This window comes from Anomaloglossus baeobatrachus, chromosome 1 (genome assembly GCF_048569485.1).
Source record: "Anomaloglossus baeobatrachus isolate aAnoBae1 chromosome 1, aAnoBae1.hap1, whole genome shotgun sequence".
In the NCBI taxonomy this organism is placed as follows: Eukaryota; Metazoa; Chordata; class Amphibia; order Anura; family Aromobatidae; genus Anomaloglossus; species Anomaloglossus baeobatrachus.
In genome coordinates this window covers 866,804,355-866,829,134 of record NC_134353.1, presented here as the reverse complement: position 1 = coordinate 866,829,134, position 24,780 = coordinate 866,804,355, and the positions used below count along the sequence as shown (strand labels likewise).

General features: G+C 44.4%; 1 protein-coding gene across 2 annotated transcripts in view; it reads left to right on the top strand.

The window, feature by feature from the left end:
- The window catches only part of ERBIN (erbb2 interacting protein), a 352,105-nt gene that overhangs the window by 185,296 nt on the left and 142,029 nt on the right, over positions 1–24,780 (top strand). For both annotated transcript variants that reach the window (XM_075326048.1, XM_075326057.1), the window contains exons 6-7: positions 15,974–16,052; positions 23,226–23,315. In XM_075326048.1, coding sequence (XP_075182163.1) covers positions 15,974–16,052; positions 23,226–23,315 — 169 coding nt within the window. The remainder of the gene's footprint in view (positions 1–15,973; positions 16,053–23,225; positions 23,316–24,780) is intronic.

The window sequence follows — 24,780 nt, the reverse complement described above, 5'->3', positions numbered from 1 at the left end:
ATGCGTTTTCTCGATCGAGGTTACCCCCCAAAAAGTGCTGAGTCAGGCTTTCAAAGAGGCAAGGTCCAAAAATAGATCCGACTTACTAAAAACCTCTAAGAAGGAGGTAGGTGAGCCAATCACTCGATTCATTACCACGTTTTCTAACGGTGCCAATCTTGTCAGAAACATCTTTGAAAAACATTGGGCAATCTTGACAATGGACAGTGACCTGGAAACATCAGTAGGTCCCCATCCTCAGGTCACCTATCGAAGGGGGAGATCTTTAGGGGATAGATTGGTCCATAGTCATTTTATGGCACCCAAGCAAGAAACGTGGCTCAAGTCTAAGGGGTGCTTCACACACAGCGAGCTCGCTGCCGAGATCGCTGCTGAGTCACGCTTTTTGTGACGCAGCAGTGACCTCATTAGCGATCTCGCTGTGTGTGACAATGAGCAGCGATCTGGCCCCTGCTGCGAGATCGCTGCTCGTTACACACAGCCCTGGTTCGTTTTCTTCAAAGCCGCTCTCCTGCTGTGACACACAGATCGCTGTGTGTGACAGCAAGAGAGCGACAAATGAAGCGAGCAGGGAGCAGGAGCCGGCGTCTGACAGCTCAGGTAAGCTGTATCCAAGATAAACATCGGGTAACCAAGGTGGTTACCCGATATTTACCTTAGTTACCAGCCTCTGCAGCTCTCACGCTGCCTGTGCTGCCGGCTCCGGCTCTCTGCACATGTAGCTGCTGTACACATCGGGTTAATTAACCCGATGTGTACAGCAGCTAGGAGAGCAAGGAGCCAGCGCTAAGCAGTGTGCGCGGCTCCCTGCTCTCTGCACATGTAGCTGCATTACACATCGGGTTAATTAACCCGATGTGTACTGTAGCTAGGAGAGCAAGGAGCCAGCGCTCAGTGTGCGCGGCTCCCTGCTCCCTGCTCACACTGGTAACTAATGTAAACATCGGGTAACCTTCCCCGATGTTTACCTTAGTTACCAGTCTCCGCAGCTTCCAGACGGCGGCTCCGTGCAAGCGCAGCGTCGCTTGCACGTCGCTGCTGGCTGGGGGCTGTTCACTGGTCGCTGGTGAGATCTGCCTGTTTGACAGCTCACCAGCGACCATGTAGCGATGCAGCAGCGATCCTGACCAGGTCAGATCGCTGGTCGGATCGCTGCTGCATCGCTAAGTGTGAAGGTACCCTAATTTGAAAGGGTGCCACAGATGTGGCGATTGTGTATCATGCTCTTCTATCTCACCTGGCAAGACCTTTGTATCAAATGTGACACGGGAATCTTTCAATATCCGGGATTTCATAAATTGCCGGACTAAGGGCATCATATATAAGGCAACGTGCATATGCGGACTGGAGTATGTCGGTAAGACAAGGAGAGAGTTCCGTAGACGCATTGGAGACCACATGGGAGACATTGAACATGACAGGGATACTTCCCTTGCACGTCATGTCAATGTCTCTCATGGGGGTAAAAAGGATGCCATAAAATTTATTGGCATTGAGAAAGTCGAAAAGCCAATCAGAGGGGGAGATTGGGACCGGTTGATCCTGCAAAAAGAGGCAAGGTGGATCTTCCGGCTCAATACGGTCTCCCCGGCTGGTTTGAACGAACAGCTCAATTACGGATGCTTCATCTAAATTTCTCCCTCATCTGCCCCCGTTTCTCTGTTGTTCCCCTGTTTGTATCTCTAGCTAATATCAACTGAATTCCCATATCAGATCACACGTGATCTTGATATCCTGTTGGGATTTAATATACACATGATTGTCTACACAATCTCTTTATATATCACTTTTATCTCACTAACATGAGTACAGTGATCCCCTTGTCCCCCTCCCACGTTCTCCATCCTCCCCTTTCTCAGACCTCATTTTGGTTACCCATACGAATTTGGCATTATTGTACTGGTTTGATGTCACTGGATGGGATTGCTTATGTGATTGGATTTCTGAGTCTAACTTCTCTATCACATGCATCTTTATGTCCTTTCGGACGCATCACCATGATTATATGCCATATGGGTGACCTGTATGTTTATAGGTTGAACGGACAGGATGAGTACAACGAAAATGTAACCAAACTCCCCCAAACCCCCCCCCCCCCCCTTTTTCATCAAGGTGACTGAGGTGCGATTATGCATTTCATTTTTCCCTTATGATATAGGAGCATTGCAATCCGTCTGAGTATCCCGTAATGTGTATCCATACGGGTTTTTCCCAACCATTTAATGCGGCCTACAGTGCTATCAATACGCGCCCTATTTTGCGACCTAATACGCACTATCAAACATGTAGTTTCGTGCTTTATCTGTCCGGCCGCTATCACGTGATGAGCACTTTGTGCGTCACGAAGTGGGCCGGGAGACCGATATCCTGTAGACGCCCCCTTCCTCTGTTGGTGACGTCACCGGCCGCGTGACTGATCATGTGACCGGCGAACCAGGAAGTCCTGCGTTCCAGAGGCCGCCGCATATTGATGACGAGCGGTCGGGTTCTGCATGACGCGACCGATCTCTATTGGTCCTCACATTTCCGATCACGTGACTACTCACGTGATCGGACTACCAGGAAGTACAGCGTCCTTCAGCTGGATTACCAAATGAGAGGGAAATAAACGTGTGTCCTTTCTGGTAAGAGCTATGTCTCTTTATACTTAACGGATTGCATCTTACTGCATCTTATTTTGGTTAGCGATCATCATATCGCCCTCACGATTTGGGGTTGAGTTGTTATATATCATCCAGGTTTTCATTATTGCCGCCGCATCATTTACATAATCATGCTGGGCGGTTCCTTCAATTTGGGGAAGGGAGGTGGGACTAAGGTCCCCTTTAATTACCTCAGTACATCGTACACCTTCAATGATACCAGGCCACACAGGTTTGAGCTCCTAGTTTGAGCCAAAACCACGATTTTCAGGTGTTCCAAGCCTCCCCTGATGAGCAGTTGTTGTGAAACGCGTCGGGAGTCACCTGCTTGATGGTTATTAGGGTCAGCCACAACAGGGCCAGCTGTGGACTGCCCTTGTAAGGGCGGGAGTTATTGTGGATTATCTAAGGGTCAGTGGTATCCTAGATAGGGCCAGTGACCAAGCCACTGCTCCCCCCGTGCCGGTATTTGGACCAAGCAGCACTGGAGAAGGACGACACCTCACCGACAAAAGGACTGGGTGAGATGGTTCCACTTCAAGTGGTCCTAATATGACACTGTATATGACATCCTATTGTCCCTGACCCCCTGCCGCTGTCGGTATTGAGCAGGGTATATGTATTATGAGGTCTCTATTTCTTGGGCATTGTTTGTCATGGTGCATGAGTATTGGTTGTCCCCTGTTGGAGCATATCACACTAGTTTAGCTCTATAGTGGGACATTCACATTTCTTTTTGGTCTGGTGTTGATGACGCTGAGTGACAATATTCTGTCTGTTGAGTGGCATGCTACTTCTTGTATATACACTTATCCTTGAAGGCTGCACTTACACAGCATCCGTCTAATCAGTGATACCACATCAGCTAGTTGTGTGTTGCAAAACTCAGCACGTCTCCGGTGTTGTTCATTTAGGTGAACGTTACCCGTTCCCCCCTTTTCTGTAAACGATGGTGCCATAGATACACACAGTACAATTTGGTCCCATCATTTCCAGGTTTTAATGGTGTTTGGATCACAGTTTGTATATCTATTTTAAATAACCCAATTAAAGGTTAAGTTTTAATATCACATGTTGCTATATCTATACTAATTGTACATGTTGGAATTCTCTTCTTTTCTAATACCTACTGGTTCTGAATTGGTGCTATATTCATACTCATCTGAGAGCACCATAATGTAGGAAAAGAGATTCTGATTCCAGTGATGTATCACTTAAGCAGGCTATACACGCTGCGATATCGGTACCGATATCACTAGCGTGGGTACCCGCCCCCATCGGTTGTGCGACACGGGCAAATCGCTGCCTGTGCTGTATAACATCGCCCAGACCCGTCACACGTACTTACCTGCCCGGCGACGTCGCTGTGACCGGCGATCCGCCTCCTTTCTAAGGGGGCGGTTCGTTCAGCGTCACAGCGATGTCACATCTGCGTCACTGAACCACCGCCCAATAGAAGCGAAGGGGCGGAGATGAGCGGGACGTAACACCCCGCCCACCTCCTTCCTTCTGCATTGCGGGCGGGAGGCAGGTAAGGAGAGGTTCCTCGTTCCTGCGGTGTCACACGGAGCGATGTGTGCTGCCGCAGGAACGAGGAACAACCTCATTACTGCTGCAGTAACGATATTTGAGAATGGGCCCCCATGTCACCGATGAGCGATTTTGCACGTTTTTGCGACGATGCAAAATTGCTCATAGGTATCACATGCAACGGCATCGCTAATGCGGCCGGATGTGTGTCACAAATTCAGTGACCCCAACGACTCCACATTAGCGATGTCGTAGCGTGTAAAGCCCCCGTTAGTTTACTACGTCCTTCAGCTGTGATACAATCAGTGTTTTAGATATATATTGTGTAGCAGCGCTCAGAAAGATAGCCCTGCTCACACTACAGCTCTTTATTTACAATGTCTATTGACAGTGAGCTGCTAATCAGAGGAGTGGGCGTGGTCGGACCAGGGCTTTTGTGCCAGTCAGTCCTGGCAGTGAAAATCTTCTGGTGATAAAACCTTCATCACAAGAAAACTGTAGCACACAGCATTATAAGGAAAACATCCCTGAATTCTGTGTTTCAGCCCCTATCTCCTGCTGTCTTCAGATTGCGTAGCAAAAATTTGCTGACCAACACCCTTTAAGCAGTTTTTTGGGACCAAAGTCCAAAGTGGATTCAGCAGCAAAGAGAAGCGTAATACCTTCCTTCATATTTACCAGAAATCACAGTGTGTAACCAATAGGGAAGTTAAGAGAAAATGTTAAGAAGGATGTAATTCATATGGGTGACTGTGAAATCTCTAAAATTGGAGGTGGGAAGATATTTCAAGCATTAAAAGGTTATGCCCAGCTTTAGAAATTAGGACTTAGCCAAAGGATAGGTGATAACTCGCTGATCAGTGGGAGTCCTACTGCTGGGGTCCTCATGGGTTTCTAGATCAGGTCTCTGAGATTCCCAATCTGAAGGGATTGGTGGCTGGGTATGACCTCCACCACTTAATACATTTTCCATGGACATGCCCGTTGAAGCCAAGCACTGTGCTCAGCTATCTTTGGTAGTCTCCTAGAGAATGAATAGAGCAGTGGAGCTCATGTCTGACCATTGCTCTTTGCTTATTCTAGGGATCAATGACCCCGATCAGTTGGATCCCCACCAATCTTTCGGATCGGTGATAACTTCTAAATAGGGGGAAAACCCTTTCAAGGGCATCTGTCACCTTGTTTTGCCCCTTAATCTGAGACCTGCATAATGTGGAGACATAGACCATGATTCCAGCAAAACCTGCTACCATGTAGTCCTTATTCACGAACTCTGTATAACACCACTGATTGGCCGCTTTATGCTTATGAACAGTGTACACAGAAAGCTGCCAGTTAGTGGTATGGGTGTTATGCAGAGCTCAGTATTAAGAGAACTGGTAGATCTATAGCAGAGAAAACAATGTTTTTATAAAAACTGGAATCAGGGTATCTGCCTCTACATCATGCTGCTCTCAGATGGGTTGCAAAAACCTGGTGACAGATTCCCTTTACAGCTTTGCTGTTCTGATCTCACTGCAGAGTTGTGTGTGTTTTGAGAGCAGACTGTCAGTCATTACATGTCTCACACTTGTAAATCCCCTTTTCACATAAAATAACATTCTTCAGGAGATCTGTGTCTGGCCCATTGATCTTAACTCAATAATGTATAAAAAAAATGTAGATTACCCTGGAATAAGACATCACATCACAGATAACAAGGTATCATTTTATTCAGCTCCCTATGACCTACATGCCTATGTAGGCGGCTGAGGAGGGCAGATCCTGCTGACAAATTCCCATTAAGTAGTAGTCCATTTTGAGCAGTATGCATCATTCACAAACTAGACCGCTAATAGAATATTGGAGATTATTTTGGCACATGTATGTAAGGCACTTTTTACTTTAACATTTTCTTCTGTCCTAGTTTTTTTTTTTTAATGGCAAAGATAGAGAGGTCTAGTAAGCTTACTTTTTTTCTCAACGTCAGCAGAACCGTAACTGAAACCTGATGGAGCTCAGTGTCAGCTGTATTGTAGCTGTACATGGAAACCTCTAAGTCAGGTCATGATACCAATGTTCAGTCCAGGAAAGTGGATGTTAAGAGGGTACAAAGAAGTCTTCACATAACATAAAGACCTGTTTAGGGCAACCTAATATGATTTCTTTGTTGTAATGACTGCTCAGCTCATATACCAGTCCCTCTGATATAGATCAGCGGTTCCCCTCCTCTCTGATCTTAAGAGCCACATTCAGCTCTGAGAGACAGTCAAGAGCCTCATCCAGCTCCTGACCCTCACAGTAGTGACACCCAGAGACCCCATTACTCGTATGACGACAGCAAAAGCTTTTCCATAAAAATCACATTGAGGCAGTGTACCAAGATCCAGGGGTTCCTACATTACCCCCGTTCAGCTCTTTTCTTCTGCGCAAGTCTACTCACAAGTCACCGTCTGGAGACCTTTTCTTCATAGCTGTTTGCTAGACCTGGTGCTTATTCACCAAGCTTTAAAACTAGAAAAAAGAAGCGCTGATAGGGTTTTGTTAGATGACACGAGTAATATATAAAAAATATATACACTCACCTACTGTGGTTGTGAAAGTCACAACCACTGTTTAAGCATGAGATAATGGCGTCTGCCGCAACCCCATGTGGATGAGCATTCAAACAGGAGAAGAGAAGGGGTTAACGCCGCGCATCAGCCAAATGAAGATGTAGAGTTGTTGATAAATTGATATCTTTTTTTATTTCGTAGGTCTACGCGTTTCGAGGTAGAAAGGAAGAGGTTTCTACCTCGAAACGCGTAGACCTACGAAATAAAAATAGAAATCAATTTATCAACAACTCTACATCTTCATTTGGCTTATGCGCGGCGTTAACCCCTTCTCTTCTCCTGTTTGTCTGCCAGCTTGGCGAATATTCAATCGCGAGCCACACATCATAGGTCCGCGAGCCACATGTGGCTCCCAAGCTACAGGTTGGGGACTCCTGATCCACATTGTGCCTTCTTGTGGATCATCACTTCAGGGGTGATAGGGTGCAGTTCATGGACTACTGTGTTACTTTTAATAGTCCCACCCCTCCCCCCCAAAAAAACAACATTTACCGTACTTACTTTGGGTTTTTAATTTTTGGGGATATGTTGGAAGATCTCTGTTCGTTGACTGTCAATAAGTTTCTTGCAAAAGAGTTGAATAGGGAAGTATAGTGTTAGGTGTATTCTATGTGATGGCAAAAAAAGAACAGTCAAGAGAAAGTATACAAAAATTGGAATTTTAGAATTATGTATGTCTGTACAGTACAGACCAAAAGTTTGGACACACCTTCTCATCTCTAGAACAACTGTTAAGAGGAGACTTTGTGCAGCAGGCCTTCATGGTAAAATAGCTGGTAGGAAACCACTGCTAAGGACAGGCAACAAGCAAAAGAGACTTCTTTGGGCTAAAGAAGACAAGGAATGGACATTAGACCAGTGGAAATCTGTGCTTTGGTCTGATGAGTCCAAATTTGAGATCTTTAGATCCAACCACCGTGTCTTTGTAGAAAAGGTGAACGGATGGACTCTACATGCTGGTTCCCACCGTGAAGCATGGAGGAGGAGGTGTGATGGTGTGGGGGTGCTTTGCTTGTGACGCTGTTGGGGATTTATTCAAAATTGAAGGCATACTGAACCAGCATGCCTACCACAGCATCTTGCAGAGGCATGCTATTCTATCCAGTTTGCGTTTAGTTGGACAATCATTTATTTTTCATCAGGACAATGACCCCAAACACACCTCCAGGCTGTGTAAGGGCTATTTGACTAAGAAGGAGAGTGATGGGTTGCTACGCCAGATGACCTGGCCTCCACAGTCACAAGACCTGAACCCAATCGAGATGGTTTGGGGTGAGCTGGACCGCAGAGTGAAGGCAAAAGGGCGAACAAGTGCTAAGCATCTCTGGGAACTCCCTCAAGACTGTTGGAAGACCATTTCCGGTGACTACCTCTTGAAGCTCATCAAGAGAATGCCAAGAGTGTGCAAAGCAGTAATCAAAGCAAAAGGTGGCTACTTTGAAGAACCTAGAATATAAGGCATATTTTCAGTTGTTTCACACTTTAAGTATTTCATTCCACATGTTTTAATTCATAGTTTTGATGCCTTCAATGTGAATCTACAATTTTCAAAGTCCTGAAAATAAAGAAAACTCTTTGAATGAGAAGGTGTGTCCAAACTTTTGGTCTGTACTGTGTGTGTGTGTGTGTGTGTGTGTGTGTGTGTGTAGGAGGGAGGGAGGGAGGGAAGATGTCAGATGCTGGTAATTTGCCAAAATTAGACCTACGATAAGTGTTGGATGAAGGTGCAGGTGACACCTGAAGATATCCAGCTGCTCCGGATGTGCGCCATTATTCTGGATTTCACTTTTTATCTACTTTTGCAGATCAGTTTTCCACTTTACAGCACAAGAAAAATAAACAAGCCGGGCTAAAATGGCTTTCACATAGGCTTTCCCTTTTCCAGGGATTACATTCTTACGATTTGCTGCATCTCTTTGGGTCTAGGAGGCTTTAGAACAAGAGTATTTCGTTGTCAGCAGAGTTGACATCTTGAATATATCATGAGCAAAGTCGCAGGTGGTTAAATGACTTAATGAAAAAATGATACCTTGCACTTTACCAATTGATGTAACAGATATAAGACCCTGGAAATTGCTGAGCTCTTTACCCAACAGCTGGAGATGTCAAAATCAAGAGTGAAAATGTAATAGACATGAGATGATTGCACTGCTGAGGGTTGTGACTTTTAGGTGTCAGTCATTCGCTGGTTTGACACCTTGGTTTAGCTGTTTCATGCTTTTGTTCTCCTGATGACGTTAAAGGCAATATTCACCAAGTACGTTTCTCCATCGTTCTTCTAAAGTAATAATCTTCTGTGCACATGGAACGTCTGCATCGTAACGATGGGATGAATCGCAGCTTGTGCTGCTATAGCAAAAGGGACTTTTTTCTCTTCTCCATTAATGGAGCCACTTTTTCACATTGGAGCTGTAGTTGCCGACACAGCACAGTTTGTTGCCTGAATAATTAAAAGCTAGTAGAGTTGGTAATAAAAAAAATAAATAAAATTCCTTGTCTGGTTAATCATTATATATACTTATATACAACATACTAATGTACTTGCATTTTCAAAGGTGTCCCAGTCTCCGGATAGCCGTGTCAGTTTCTGTTACCGGCTGCTCCACTTGTGACCTGTGTTAACGAGTTTGTCGTTTGTCAGGAAATATTGGTCCCTGGGTGTAGTTTGATTTGAAAAACAAACAAAAAAAACCCCACACACCATTCTTTACTCACCATCACCAGGGTCCAGTGCTGATATGGATGGGTTGGTCGTCACTAGTTATGAGTGACCACTACCATGCTCAGGTGCTCGGTACTTGTAACTATTGATAAGTGAGTACTACCATGCTCGAGTGTTCAATGCTCGTAACTAGTGATAAGCAAGCACTACCATGCTTGGTACTCGGCACTAGTGATGAGCAAGCCCTACCATGCTCAAGTGCTCAGTACTCGTAACTATTGATGAGTGAGCACTACCATGCTCAGGTGATTAATTATTACTCATAACTATTGATGAGTGAGCACTACCATGCTCGGGTGTTCAATACTCGTAACTAGTGATGAGTGAGTACTACCATGCTCTGGTGCTTAGTACAAGTCATTGGGGGGCCTGCACCCGGCTCTCTCCCTCCCGCTATTTTACCTGCACATTATTTGGAATAAAAGCACTTTTTGGATCTTGGATGGTGTATGCTGTGGTTTTCTACTTCATGGACTCTATTTCTGTGATATTGAGCTGAGTGGTAGTGAAGCTAGTGGGACTAATGAAGACATGAACTAGACAGGAAGAAATGGAGGGACTATTGGTGGAAATGTGATTGTCAGGTTACATTTAAAGGGAACCTGTCAGGTTCCCTGTGCAGCAAGAACCACGAGCAATTCTGGGTGCATATCTGTATTCCCTGCCTAACCGTCCTTTCATGTAGTAGCATAGATAAACAGATCATTAGAAAAAGTATTTCTTAAGACTGTTTGAGATACTAATGATGGCTGTGACTAGTTGCAGGGGTGCCAGTTCCCTGACTAGTCGGCCCACTAAGTATGTTATCCTTCCCCTGTGGGCGTGATAACATACGTTATAAGAGCTGGCGTCATGGCAGCACGATACAAATTTATGCGTGTACACGGCTTTGTAGCCCTCAGCATTGAGCTTTTCTGATGCTGGGTGTATGCGACTCAGCTTCAGGGAGGCTTACTGCGCATGATCGGAAGTCGTCCACACATCCGGTCATACACACTACTCTGAAGCTTGATGTATGAATCCCGGCTTCAGAGAGGCATAGTGCACATTACCGGAAGTGTGGACGACTACAGATCATGCTCAGTAGACTACTCTGAAGCTGGGATGAATACACTTGGCTTTCAGAAAAGCTCAATGCTGAGGGGTACAAAGCATTGTATTCCTCAGCTCAGAGGCTTCATAACATGCTTATTGGGCCAACTAGTCTGGGACCAAACGCCCTTGTGACTAGTCACTGTAAAAAGTGAGTTACTTAGCACACAAAATTGGCCAAATTTTATGTGAGCCCAACAGCCAGCGGCAAGGTGGCCTCATTTTATGGGGTGAGTTAACACCTGATCCTGGCCAGCCAAAGCCATTTGTAGCATGCGGCTTGCATGGGCGAATCGGCCTCACGACACAAGTCCACACACCCAGCCAGGACCCTCCTATCTTTCTGGTGGCGTGTCGGGAAGAAGTATGTTTGCTTGGTTACCTTGTTTCTTGCTAGGAGGCAGCTTGCTGCATCAGAAAGCACCCCAATGTTTGTTAATAAGACCAGAGTATGCTAGACTAGGTGATTCCCACTCCTTTAGCTAGTCAGAAGTTTAAAAAAATTCCTAGTGGTGAGAATAACCTTTTACATTTTTCTTCTGTCACATTTCTCTACCGTTTTTATATAATGACTTGTTCACATATTTTATCAGATACTACTAAGATACTTTTTGTCATGATTGAACGTATGCCCGATTCTGAATGTAATTAGCGACTGACAAACGGACTTTGCTGTTCTGTTTGGCATCTTGAGCTCGGCTTGTGTTGTACTCCTTATTTGGATGCTTGGAGCCTTGAGTTTTACAGGACAGAATGATGAACGTAAACTTAGGAGTAACACATAGTGGAGATCTGTAAAAGTTTATATCTCTGATGGGTCCTTGAAAGTATTTCCACTCTGCTACTTTTCAAAATAAGCCTAGTTGTTATGTATTAGGTGTCAAACGTGATGCTAGCCATGGAGGAATCCAGTGACCTGACCATAGCCTTCCCGATATCTAGCTCTAGCACAGAAATTATCTGTTTTAGTTGATTAGTGTTACGGCAGAAATTCTAAAGTGTGAAAACTTAATTTCAAACAGAACAGACTGACCAGGATCTATTTCCCCGGGCTAAAGTCACAGACCTATGGCTAATCTATATAGCGAAGATATAGTTAGATTGGGCTAATAGGTTGGGTTTTTAGGGTCACTTGTCACTATTATTTTTTTTTTCATTCCTGCAAGTCATGCACTTAAAATATAAGGAGTGTAGTGAAACTGTTCTGGCAAAGACCTATGGGTGCCCATCCACCAAAGACACTACCCCAACATCATTTGTCAGGGTAGAGTCGGGGGCCCGATATGCTTCAGATTGTTGGTCAGTAGTGATGAGCGAGCACTACCATGCTCGGGTGTTTGGTAGTTGTAACGAGCAGTTGGGTGCTCAGATGGGTGCAACTCAAGTACCCAAGTATAACGAAAGTCAATGGGGAACTAGAGCATTTTTAAAGGAAAGCTTCCACAAAAATGCTTGAGTCCCCCTTTGACTTCCATTATACTCGGGTACTCAAGTCGCGCCCATCCGAACAACAACTGCTCATTAGGAGTACCTAGCATTAGAGTATGGTAGTGCTCGCTCATCACTACTGGTCAGTCATGCTGATGTTAATGTATATGAGGACCATAATATCCAATTAGTCATTTAACCACTAATAGAGTGGAATTGGATGCCCCAGTCCCCAAATGTCACATATACAGTTAGATCCAGAAATATTTGGACAGTGACACAAGTTGTGGCATTTTAGCAGTTTACCAAATTCCATTTCAACTCAATTGTTTCATTTTAAATAAAAAAGTAGCGGCAAATCATGGAGATTCGTTCACTGTCCAAATATTTCTGGTGTGGTTGGCTGAATCTACCTTTAATTCCCAGGAGTGTCCATAGCCAACATCTCCTATACAGGTTCCTGGGTGGGTTATGTAGAGCAGAGGTCCCCAACTCCAGTCCTCAAGGCCCACCAACAGTGCAGGTTTTTGGGATTTCCTTAGTATTGCACAGGTGTTAATGTAATTACCTGCCCAGGTGCTGGTTCCAACAGCAGTGCAATGCTAAGGAAATCCTGAAAACATGCACTGTTGGTGGGCCGTGAGGACTGCAGTTGGGGAACCCTGATGTAGAGCACTGCAGGAGAAGCCTGCCAGAAGACACCGGACTCCATAGGTTGGATTTTGGGTGGGCACTAACAATCCCACCAAAACTCTGAATTGAATATATTTGAAGAAAACCAGATTTTTTTTCATGTTTTATATAGTTCTATAAAACAAAGTTCTACGTCCTGACAATAGTCGTGCTTACTTAAGTATAGGGATGACATTTAGATAACCTATTGTGATATGGTGATGGGAGAGGAAATCCTCCTTTCCTCTGATGGCTTTGTAGGGTCTCCGGCATCCTGTCTTTACGCTAAGGGATTTGTTGCTATGTCACACTCCGTTTTCTTGTGAGTAGTCACTGGGAGTGAGTTTGCACATATGTCGGCTTTTTATATTGATGACCTCAACATTATGCCCGGTACTAATCAGTAGAGATGAGCGAACCGGAGGTCCGATGTTCGGACTGAAATCAGACTTTACAAAAAAAAAAAAAAAAAAACAAACGACAGTTCAGGATCAGAGTTCGGGTGGTTTACATATGCTGACCACTCGAACAAGCATCTCTGTGTTCAGGTACGTTCAGTGTGAGGCGCTTGCAGTGTTTGATCGACCCGCACCGGGGGTAACAACAGCGTGATCGGATGTACTGTGCACCCAAAAAATGTATATAAAAAATGGAAAAACCCTCCCCCGGAAGTGATCTGTTTATGGCTGGCTGCATGTGGGCGGAAACCCGAACTGCCCAATTAGTGACTTCATTGAGGTTCAGGTCAAGTTCGGGTCCGAAACCTAACTTTATCCAAAGTCCGGCTGAAGCAGCCGAACCGAACTTCCACGGGTCCACTCATCTCTACTAATGAGGTCTCAGGGGCAAAAACAGATTGTTTTTAGGGCCCTTTAGCTGGTAATTCCAGTGTAGTGCGGAAAGGGCATTTGTAGAGTCTGCCCAGCCCATATGGTGGCTACAGTGTTTATGTAGAGTGGGGTCCCCAGCCATAAGTAGTCCATCCTCTTTGCTTTATAGTATGGAGAAACACATTTCTTCAGAGACACTGTATTGTTTGCAAATAAAACAGTGAAACATTGGCCTATAGGTAGTAAAAAAAAAATCACCAGACACTATCCTGGATTGGAAAAAAGCACCATAATTGTGGTATGCATTTTAATATTTTCTATGTACCCCACTGGGGTTAAATATAATGGCTGATTAGCTGTAATTTTTGCATCATGACCTTAAAGAGGACCAACCACCAGGATTTTCATATATATGCTAACGCCAGTGCCATATTGGCGTTATCATACTGATTCTAAACATACCTGTGGTTGTGAGATCGGATGTATACTTTCTGAAATACAGGCAAGTAAAGTTTTTGAAATACACAGTTACTTGATTGATAGGTGCTGCAGAATATCTAATAGGTAGGTTGGGTTTGCTAGTTATTTCCGCCCCTGTCTGCTGCCTGTTCTTCCTCTTCCTGTCTCTGTTATTACAGGGGGACGTAGGAGAGGGGGAGGAAAAATAGGCAGACAAGGGCGGGAATAACTAGCAAAACCCGACCCACCTATAAGACATTCTGTAACACCTATCAATCAAATAACAGTGCACTTCACAAACTTTACTTGCCTGTATTTCAGAAACTATACATCCGATCTTACAACTAAAGGTATGTATAGAATCAGCATGATTGTGCCAGTATAGCACTGGCTTTAGTTTATATATGAAAATCTTTGTGATTGATCCTCTTTAATAGTCCTATATACAATCAAAAAGGACTAGGTCCATGTAATTTTCATTTTTTTTGGTTGCATTGGGAGAAACAGAAGTTACATCACGGTCGATGTGATCCCTTGATGGTTTGGCACCATATCCAAAGTGCTTAATCCTATAATGGCATTTTAATAACCGCAGCATTTTCTCCTACACTGTAATTTAATGTGTCTCTTTTGGGGGGGGTGGGGGGGGGTTGAGATATTTTAATTATTTCAGTGTGGGAGAACAATGAGGACTTGTCATATTTTATATTATTTACACACATGGTGCACAAACATTGCAGATCTGAGCCAAAACTAAAACCGCAGCTACCACAATACTAGTTAGGTAAACTATAATTAGTCGGCCATGGTTTTCTTTTTCCAATTCTCTGTTGAAACCGTGTATGTATATGTAGGTGTATGTAGGTGTATGTATGTATATGTATGTGTGTGTGTGTGTGTGTGTGTGTGTGTGTGTGTGTATATAGTAAAGACCAAAAGTTTGGACACACCTCATCTCTAGCACAACTGATAAGAGGAGACTTTGTGCAGCAGGCCTTCATGGTAAAATAGCTGCTAGGAAACCACTGCTATGGACAGGCAACAAGCAGAAGAGACTTGTTTGGGCTAAAGAACACAAGGAATGGACATTAGACCAGTGGAAATCTGTGCTTTGGTCTGAGGAGTCCAAATTTGAGATCTTTGGATCCAACCACCGTGTCTTTGTAGAAAAGGTGAATGGATGGACTCTACATGGCTGGTTCCCACCGTGAAGCATGGAGGAGGAGGTGTGATGGTGTGGGGGTGCTTTGCTGGTGACACTGTTGGGGATTTATTCAAAATTGAAGGCATACAGAACCAGCATGGCTACCACAGCATCTTGCAGCGGCATGCTATTCCATCTGGTTTGCATATAGTTGGACAATCATTTATTTTTCAACAGGACATTGACCCCAAACACACCTCCAGGCTGTGTAAGGGCTATTTGATTAAGAAGGGGAGTGATGGAGTGCTATGCCAGATGACCTGGTCTCCACAGTCACCAGACCTGAACCCAATCGAGATGGTTTAGGGTGAGCTGGAACGCAGAGTGAAGGCAAAAGGGCCAACAAGTGCTAAGCATTTATGGGAACTCCTTCAAGACTGTTGGAAACCATTTCCGGTGACTACCTCTTGAAGCTCATCAAGAGAATGCCAAGAGTGTTCAAAGTATTAATGAAAGCAAAAGGTGGCTACTTTGAAGAACCTAGAATATAAGACATATTTTCAGTTGTTTCACACTTTTTTATGTATTTCATTCCACATGTTTTAATTCATAGTTTTGATGCCGTCAATGTGAATCTACAATTTTCAGAGTCCTGAAAATAATGAAAACTGTTTGAATGAGAAGGTGTGTCCAAACTTTTGGTCTGTACTGTGTGTGTGTGTGTGTGTGTGTGTGTGTGTGTGTGTCTATATTATAAAAAATAAAATTTTTATTTTTGTTGTAGTTTATACATTATTCTTGATTTTTTTTCCTTCGCTATGTAGAGAATAATGACCTAAAACCCCTCTTATTATTGACAGGTATACAGGAGTTTCCAGAAAATATAAAGAATTGTAAAGTTTTGACAATCGTCGAAGCAAGCGTCAATCCAATTTCCAAGTGAGTAGCGTTAAGTTCCAAGTGTTTTTTTGAGCATTACATTTAGTTGACTTTATTGATCCCTAGTTTCAGCTAGAGGAATAATAATAATTGGTTAAACCTGTACGTAATAATTAGTTTAATTAGTCATGGACTTAATCCAGTTGCGTATACATTTCTTCTTTTTAAAAAAAAAAAAAAAAAATTCCGACTGATTTGTTCATCCATGAAGATGATGGCAGAAAATGTATTACTTTTCTAAGGCTGTAAAAAGCTCCAAATTGGTAACTGTAGGAGGGGATAATTAAGAGGTTTGTGACATGTTACATGCAACCCCGGGGAATAAATGATTGTTATTACGGAAAACTGCTTAGCGACGAGAGCTCGGAAATCAAGACTCAAACCCCTCGTGCCCTTTTCTCAGTCTTCGCTTCTGTGCCTTTTTTTTTTTTTCCTTTCAAAAGACATTTTCTCTTTAATGGCAAATGGATTATTGAACACTTTGCAGGAGTGCGTTTTTTTGCGAACCAATCAAGAAGCTGAAGCAGATTGCGTGGCCTGATTGATTAATTTAGAGAAACTGCAGGAATCCGATGATCTATCAAAGCTCTATTACAGAAATAGGCTGGGCTGATTGTCTTTAGTTTGTATCAAGCCCTAAATCACCATTAGTGTCTAATCAGCGAATATAGACTGGCCTAGAAGGGGCTGAATTATGCCCACCGGTATGGCTGACATTTTAACTTACAGTTTTGCTTTTTAGCTAATTGTATGTAAAATTGCTCTTTCTAGCTTTACCTATAGGTGATTTTATCTAGTTCTTTAGAGTCAAATACCTAGCCTTAGTAAAGGCTTCAATATTACAGCAATTATTTTCAGTTTGGCCACCTATTATCTATTTGGAGGGGCTATCATGAAACTTCATTTGTACCCTTTATTTTTTATAGTCTTCTTTACCATACAACCCCATACTTCCATTAGCGGAAGTGCTAGAAATTGTCCCAAAGCACTACATTTAAACAGCTGATTAGTGGAGGGGGGATAGACCCCTACCCCATTCTAATATTAAAGATATATCCTAGTGACCAGTTTTAATGAATAGGATATCACCTTTATAAGTTCTTGCCTGACCCTATAAAGGGTTTCCAAACAAGACTATAGTTAACACCCAAACCAGTGACAACCATCCGGCGATAACCCAAGTCATTTTTTAAGGTTCTTTTTTTTAAGGGTTTGGTCACAACTGAAGCCATAGATATAACTGTTAGCAGACTCCCACATACACTTTAGGGCTTGGCCTTGAAAGCAAAAAGATTGTCCATTGAAATTCCATTTGCCCAATCTTTACTTCCCCATCTATTAGGCGAGAGTTGGGAGGCCTTCATTCTCATAAGATGGTTAGTCGGCCCAGCAAACTTCCATCTAATGTGTATGGGTTTATTTACATTGCAGCAACCTCATAGGTTCCATGTTAGAGACTGTTTTTTGACCTTCATTTTTCCCAGAGAGCATTGATGAATTTCTGCTACTAGTAAGATCTCCTAAATCAGTAGATTGTATGAAAAGTAGAAATTGTAGGATGACTCGTCCAATCACAAATCTTATGGTTGTCTGATCATAGCACTGACTTACTAGAAAAGATAGTTAGGCAAGAGACCGGTAGGCTTCTCCATTAGTCAACATGTCAACATATTTTTTTTAGCAACCTGACCACCGGAAAGTGGTGTTGTTATTAGACATGGATTAAGTCTAAGGAGAATACTGATAACCAAGTGTTTTGTGTCTCTGTCTGTTTGCTGGAACGTCAAGCCCACCATACACTTTAGATAACTGCTAGCATAACAATGGATTCACCGGTGACCGCTAATCCCCCGAGTGACTGAAGTGTCCCCCCCTCTCTCATACTCACCGATCCCCGATCACCGGCGCTGCACGGCGTTCACTCTGCTCCAGCGGCTTTTCCTTTTTTGAAAAAGCCGGCCGCTCATTAAACAATCTCGTATTCCCTGCTTTTCCCCGCCCACCGGCAAATATGATTGGTTGCAGTGAGACACGCCCACACGCTGAGTGACAGCTGTGTCACTGCACCCAATCACAGCAGCCGGTGGGCGTGTCTATACTGTGCAGTAAAATAAATAAATAAATAATTAAAAAATCCGGCGTGCGGTCCCCCCCTATTTTAATACCAGCCAGATAAAGCCATACGGCTGCAGGCTGGTATTCTCAGGATGGGGAGCCAAACGTTATGGGGAGCCCTCCAGCCTAACAATATCAGCCAGCAGACGCCCAGAATTGCCGCATACATTAGATGTGACAGATCTGGGACTGTACCCGGCTCTTCCCGATTTGCCCTGGTGCGTTGGCAAATCGGGGTAATAAGGAGTTATTGGCAGCCCATAGCTGCCAATAAGTCCAAGATTAATCATGTCAGGCGTCACCCCGAGATACCTTCCATGATTAATCTGTAAATTACAGTTAAAAAACACACACCCGAAAAATCCTTTATTAGAAATAAAAAACACTAACAAATTCCCTCATTACCAATTTATTTCAACAAAGCCCTCCTTGTCCGGCGTAATCCACGGTCCTCCAGCGTCGCATCCAGCTCTGCTGCATGCAGGTGACAGGAGCAGCAGAAGACACCGCCGCTCCTGTCACCTGCACGCAGCTAATGAAGAGAGCCGTGTGATCGGCTGAGCTGTCACTGAGGTTACCTGGATCCAGCGGTGGATGCAGCGGTGGCCACGGGTAACCTCAGTGACAGTTCAGCTGATCGCGCTACTCACCTCATTTGCTGCGTGGAGCTGACCGGAGCGGCGGTGAGTAGCGCGATCAGCTGAGCTGTCACTGCACACAGAGCCGCGCGGCATTAAATGAATTCGGGTGAAGTTCACCTGCTTTTTTGACACGTCCCCAACGACCAGCTAGTCGCTCTGCAGGTCCGGATCGCTGTTAGGTCGTTGGCCAGGTCTGCCTGTTTGACAGCTCACCAGAGACTTTGTAGCGATCCCGGCTAGGTTGAGATCGCAGGTTGGATCGCTAGAAAGTCTCAGTGTGTAAACCCAGCTTTAGGCTACTTTCACACTTCAGTTGTTTCAAATCAGTCAGGTCAGTCGTTGAGACGGAACGACGGATTTGTTGTATTTTAGCTGTCAACGGATGTGTTATTTCACAGGTTTCCATTCACAGGAATCCTGTAAAATAACTTATCTGTCACGTCCGTTACATCCGTTGTGCGTCCGGTTTACGACGAATCCATCATGATTCGTTTGTTATTTGGACAGCCCAATGGGAGTGGCAGAGATTTTGGTGAGCTATTACTGTATTTTCATAGGCCATCTGTGACACTTTGTAGAGAAAGGGGCAGAATAAATGTTGTTATAGCTAAAATTGTGTTTGGATTATTCCTATGAAGCCTATCTGGAGCCTTGCAATGTGATTGTGTACATACTGGGCATGCTCAGTAGCAAATAACGGAATCCAGCACTGGATTCCGTCGTGTGATGGATTACGGCTGAATCCAGCACCATAGACAACCATTATACGTCTTGACGGATTGTGAGAGAATCCTGCGTAGTGAGTTTTTTTGACGCTCCAAAAACATTAGTGTCAGTTCCTTCCGCCCAACGGTCAGTCATTCCACGAGCGGATGTAAGGCTAAGTTCACACTTCAGTTGTTTTGCATCAGTCACAATCCGTAGCCTTGAGGAATTACGAAATCCTGCAAAATATTTTGCAGGAATCCTGTATTTCCCCATAGACTTCTATTAGTGACGGATTGCGACTGATGACCCTGCGTTGCATCCGCTGCGTCGCGGTCCGTCGTTTTTGACCGCCGAGCGGGGAGCAACGCAGAATGTAACGTTTTTCGGGCCGTCAAAATTAACGCGCCGCGCAGGAATCCGTCGCCATCCGCCACACTTGCAATGTATGTCTATAGTGTTGGATTCCGTCGTAATCCGTCTTACGACGGAATCCAGCGCTGGATTCCACCATGCTCTACTGAGCATGCCCAGCATGTTTGGCACGCCCACTGGGCTGTCCCAAACACAAACGGATCATGACTGATCCGTCAAAAAACGGATGCACAGCGGATGTAAGGCTAAGTTCACATTTCCGTTGATTTGTATCAGTCACATGCGTCGCTTGACGCATGTGACTGATGCGCTGTTCAACGCTGTACAACGGATGACAAAGAACAGAATTCTTTGTCGGATTCCGTTGTGTGCGGGGGGCGGAGTTCGGGGGCAGAGCCGAGCGGGGGGCGGGGCCAGGCGCTGAGGATGTCAGTGGAAGTGCTGCGGTATGCATGGCTGGGGACAGGTGAGTGTATCTGTGAGTGAGTGAGTGTGTGTATGTGCATGTATGTATGTATGTATGTATGTATGTATGTGTGTGCACATGCAAAGTGCGGGAGGGGGCGGAGCCGAGCGGGGGGCGGGGCCAGGCGCTGAGGATGTCAGTAGAAGTGCTGCGGTCTGCATGGCTGGGGACAGGTGAGTGTATGTGTGAGTGAGTGTGTGTATGTGCATGTATGTATGTATGTGTGTGTGTGTGTGTGCACATGCAAAGTGCGGGAGGGGGCGGAGCCGAGCAGGGGGCGGGGCCAGATGAGGGTGTCAATGGCAGTGCTTGTCTGCATGGCTGGGGACAGGTGTGTGTGTGTGTGTGTGTGTGTACATACATGTGCGGAGTGCGGGAGGGGGCGGGGCCGAGCGGGGAAGTGTCGGCCTCCCTGCACACGTAACCAGCCTAAATATCGGGTAACAGCAAAGCACCCGATGTTTACCTTGGTTACCCGATATTTACCTTGGTTACGGGCCTACACCGCTTAGCGCTGGCTCCTTGCACCGTAACCAGGGTAAATATCGGGTAACCAACCAAAGCTGGTGACGTGTGCAGGGAGCCAGAGAGCATGCGCAGCGAAATCCGACGGATCTCGCTGCTCAAAAAACGTTACATGCTGCGTTCCCCCCGCCCGGCGGTCAGTCGTTCCACGACTGATCAGTCGGGCGGAGGGTGCAGCGCAGCATCATCAGTCACAATCCGCTGCTCATACAAGTCTATGGGAGCAGCGGAATCCGCTAAACGGATTCCGCTGTTTACAAGAGCAGCGGATTGTGACTGATAGATTTTAGCGGAAATGTGAACTTAGCCTTACGGACGCAACTGATCAGTTTTTTCACAGGATTCCTGTGAAAGGAATCCTGTGAAAAACACATCAGTTGCATCAGTTGACATCTAAAAAACAACTCATCCGTTGCTGACGGACCTGACGGATTGAAAACAACTGAAGTGTGAACTTAGCCTAACGCAAGGCCATCAGTCGCAATCCGTCGTTAATACAAGTCTATGGGGAAAAAACTGAATCCTGCAAAATATGTTGCAGGATACCGTATTTTCTCAAGGCAACGGATTGTGACTGATGGAAAAAGGCTGAAGTGTAAAAGTAGCCTAAGGCTAAGTTCACAATCCTGTGTTTTGCATCAGTCACAATCCGTCGCCTTGGGGAATTACGGTATCCTTCAAAATATTTTGCAGGAATCCTGTATTTCCCCATAGACTTCTATTAGCGACGGATTGCGACTGATGACCCTGCGTTGCATCCGCTGCGTCGCGGTCCGTCGTTTTTGACTGACCGCCGAGCGGGGAGCAACGCAGAATGTAACGTTTTTCGGGCCGTCAAAATTAACGCGCCGCGCAGGAATCCGTCGCCATCCGTCAAGCTTGTAATGCATGTCTATGGTGCTGGATTCCGTCGTAATCCGTCTTACAACGGAATCCAGCGCAGGATTCCGTCATGCTCTACTGAGCATGCCCAGCATGCTTGGCACGCCCACTGGGCTGTCCCAAACACAGACGGATCATGACTGATCCGTCAAAAAACGGACGCACAGCGGATGTAACGGACGCAACTGATCAGTTTTTTCACAGGATTCCTGTGAAAGGAATCCTGTGAAAAACACATCAGTTGCATCAGTTGACATCTTGAAAATGACTGATCCGTTGCTGACGGACCTGACGGATTGAAAACACAGGATGTGTGAACTTAGCCTTAGAGAACAAAAAGGTTGTCAATCGGAAATGGAACATTCTTGTTCCTTATCTCCCTTCACAATCATCTATCCGGGACCTCATACATATAGACTGTTGGCCAAACCAGTCGATATTGAAAGAATTGGCCTATGTTAGTCTGTGTGCCTTAAGAAACAACCTCTTTTTATTTTGTACCTGCGGTTATCTGTAATCCTTGGTAGGTCATCGAGGGTTGCCCCTGTATTTCTTAGTGTCTTCATGTGGGCTATGATGTTACTTCTTGGTAGCTGTGTGCAGTAAAGTATCAGCTTCATGGGACCTGTTACAGCCTGGTTATATGAGACCTTTATTATTTATACTGTCCTGTATAGCACAACGCTATACTTTCAGTAGCGCAAGTGCTAGAAATTGCAGCACTGTCCCAAAGCACTACCTCAGTCTCTTTAAACAGCTGGTCAGAAAGGAGGGTGCTGAGAGTCGGACCTCTACCATTCTAACATTAAAGACCTATCCTAGCAATCAAGTCATCAATTTTAAAGAATGGGATATCACATTATAGGGCATTGTCTGACCCTTTAAGGAGCTTCCAACCAAGATTTATTCCCTAAATCAGCGATAATCATCCAACTGATAACCCAAGTCATTTTTCAATTTGTTTTTTTTTGATGGTTTGGATACAACTTAAAAGCCAAAAACACATGAGATAACGGTCCGCATCCACCCCGGTCGTTTTAGGCACACTTGGTCAATGCTTTACTAATTAAAGAAAACCACAATCCCCATGTGTGAAGTGTAATAATTTCTTAAAAATTGGGTTACTGTTATTTACCCATTGAGCTCCTCTCTTGCTCCCTTGTTGCCTTCCTATAACCCCCTTGTGTTTCATTGCATTTATTAAGTCAATCTGTATAATGCACATTGAATAAATCGCTCTTGATGGACTCAGAAGTAATTTACTGTGTTAATTATCCGGAGCTGCCTGATGAGACAGTTTTATATCCCCTATTAATAATTTTTGTCCTGATCGTTTCTTGGTCTGTTCCTTATTATGACAGACCGCCTCATTATATGAGCACCAAACTATTTCCTGTTTACCATTGTTTTTGTTGACATTTCTTTCCTTCTAATTTTGGGTGATATTTTCTTCCCTCTCCGTAGGCTCCCAGATGGGTTTTCACAGCTGTTAAACTTGACTCAGTTATACCTAAATGATGCTTTTCTTGATTTCTTGCCAGCTAATTTTGGCAGGTGAGTTCAGAATATCATATACTTTATTTGCAGCTGCCATGATTTAGAGGATGCAATTTATTATTTAGCATTTTTATTGGTCAAAATGGGCACTCTTCTAGCACAGATGTCTCCGGAACGACATTGCGATTAAGCCTGTATCAGGAGGGTAATAACTATAATGTATTGTAACCTCTGGACACACATATCTCAACCGTGATGACCATGGTGCTTAAAGAAAATATAGAAAGGTTACAGCTATAACAGCCACATTTTGGAATTTTTTGTGTGGGCATTTTTGTAATTGGATTTTCCAATAAAAGAAACATAACATAGTGATATTAGGCTGCGTGGTCACGATCAGGGTTTACAGCGTTTTAGATGCAGCGTGTTTTCGCTGCTTCCAAAACTGAGTTGTGCAGTGCAAGCACACTGCATGGGATTTCTAGAAATCCCATGCCTACAGTGCTTGTTTTTCCCTGCAGCGTAAACTGACCTGCAGTGCGGTTTCCCAAGCCGCAGCACGTCAATTTATTGCTGCGGAGCCACGAGGATTATTCACAGGGAGCACAGATAAAAAGTCCACAGCTTCCCGAACCCTGATCTTGGGCACTCGCAACCCCACAGGAGAGGACATGCTCCGTCTAGGACGCAGGATGTCCAGATCATGGACACATACCCTTGAAGACTCTGATCTGAGAATACGACAAATTTAGATAAATTTTGCGACATTCTTAGATACATTTGTCTAATTTTACATCATCTACTGGTTGGTTTACTTTGCATCAGTAATTTTTTACAACATTTTTGTTGCATTTTGGTTAGTCAGGAACCCTTGCCGATAGTCCCCTAGGCCATGTGCACACGTTAAGTATTTGGTGACGGTTTTTTTACCTCAGTATTTGTAACCAAAACAAGAAGTGGAAGAATCAGAGAAAACGTATAATAGAAACACGGGCACCATTTCTGTATTTACTACCCACTCCTGGTTTTGGGTTATAAATACTGAGGTGAAAAACTCACCAAATACTCAATGTGTGCATGTGGCCTAATGGAGAATAAGTGGAGACAACTCTTAAACCAAGTACACACGTTGAGTATTTGGTGAGTTTTTTACCTCAGTATTTGTAGCCAAAACCAGGAGTGGAAGAAACAGAGGAAACAAATGATAGAAACACAAGCACCACTCCAGTGTTTATCACCCCCCGTCCTGGTTTTGGGTTACAAATACTGAGGTAAAAAAAGTCACCAAATACTGAATATGTGCATGTGGCCTAACGGAGAATAAGTGGAGATGACTCTTAGGCCAAGTGCACACATTGAGTACTTGAGTTTTTTACCTCAGTATTTGTAGCCCAAACCAAGAATGGAAGAATTTCGAGAAAACAAATAGTAGAAACGTGGCACCACTTCTGTATTTATCACCCACTTCTGGTTTTGGGTTACAAGTACTGAGGTAAAAAACTCACCAGATACTCAATGTGTG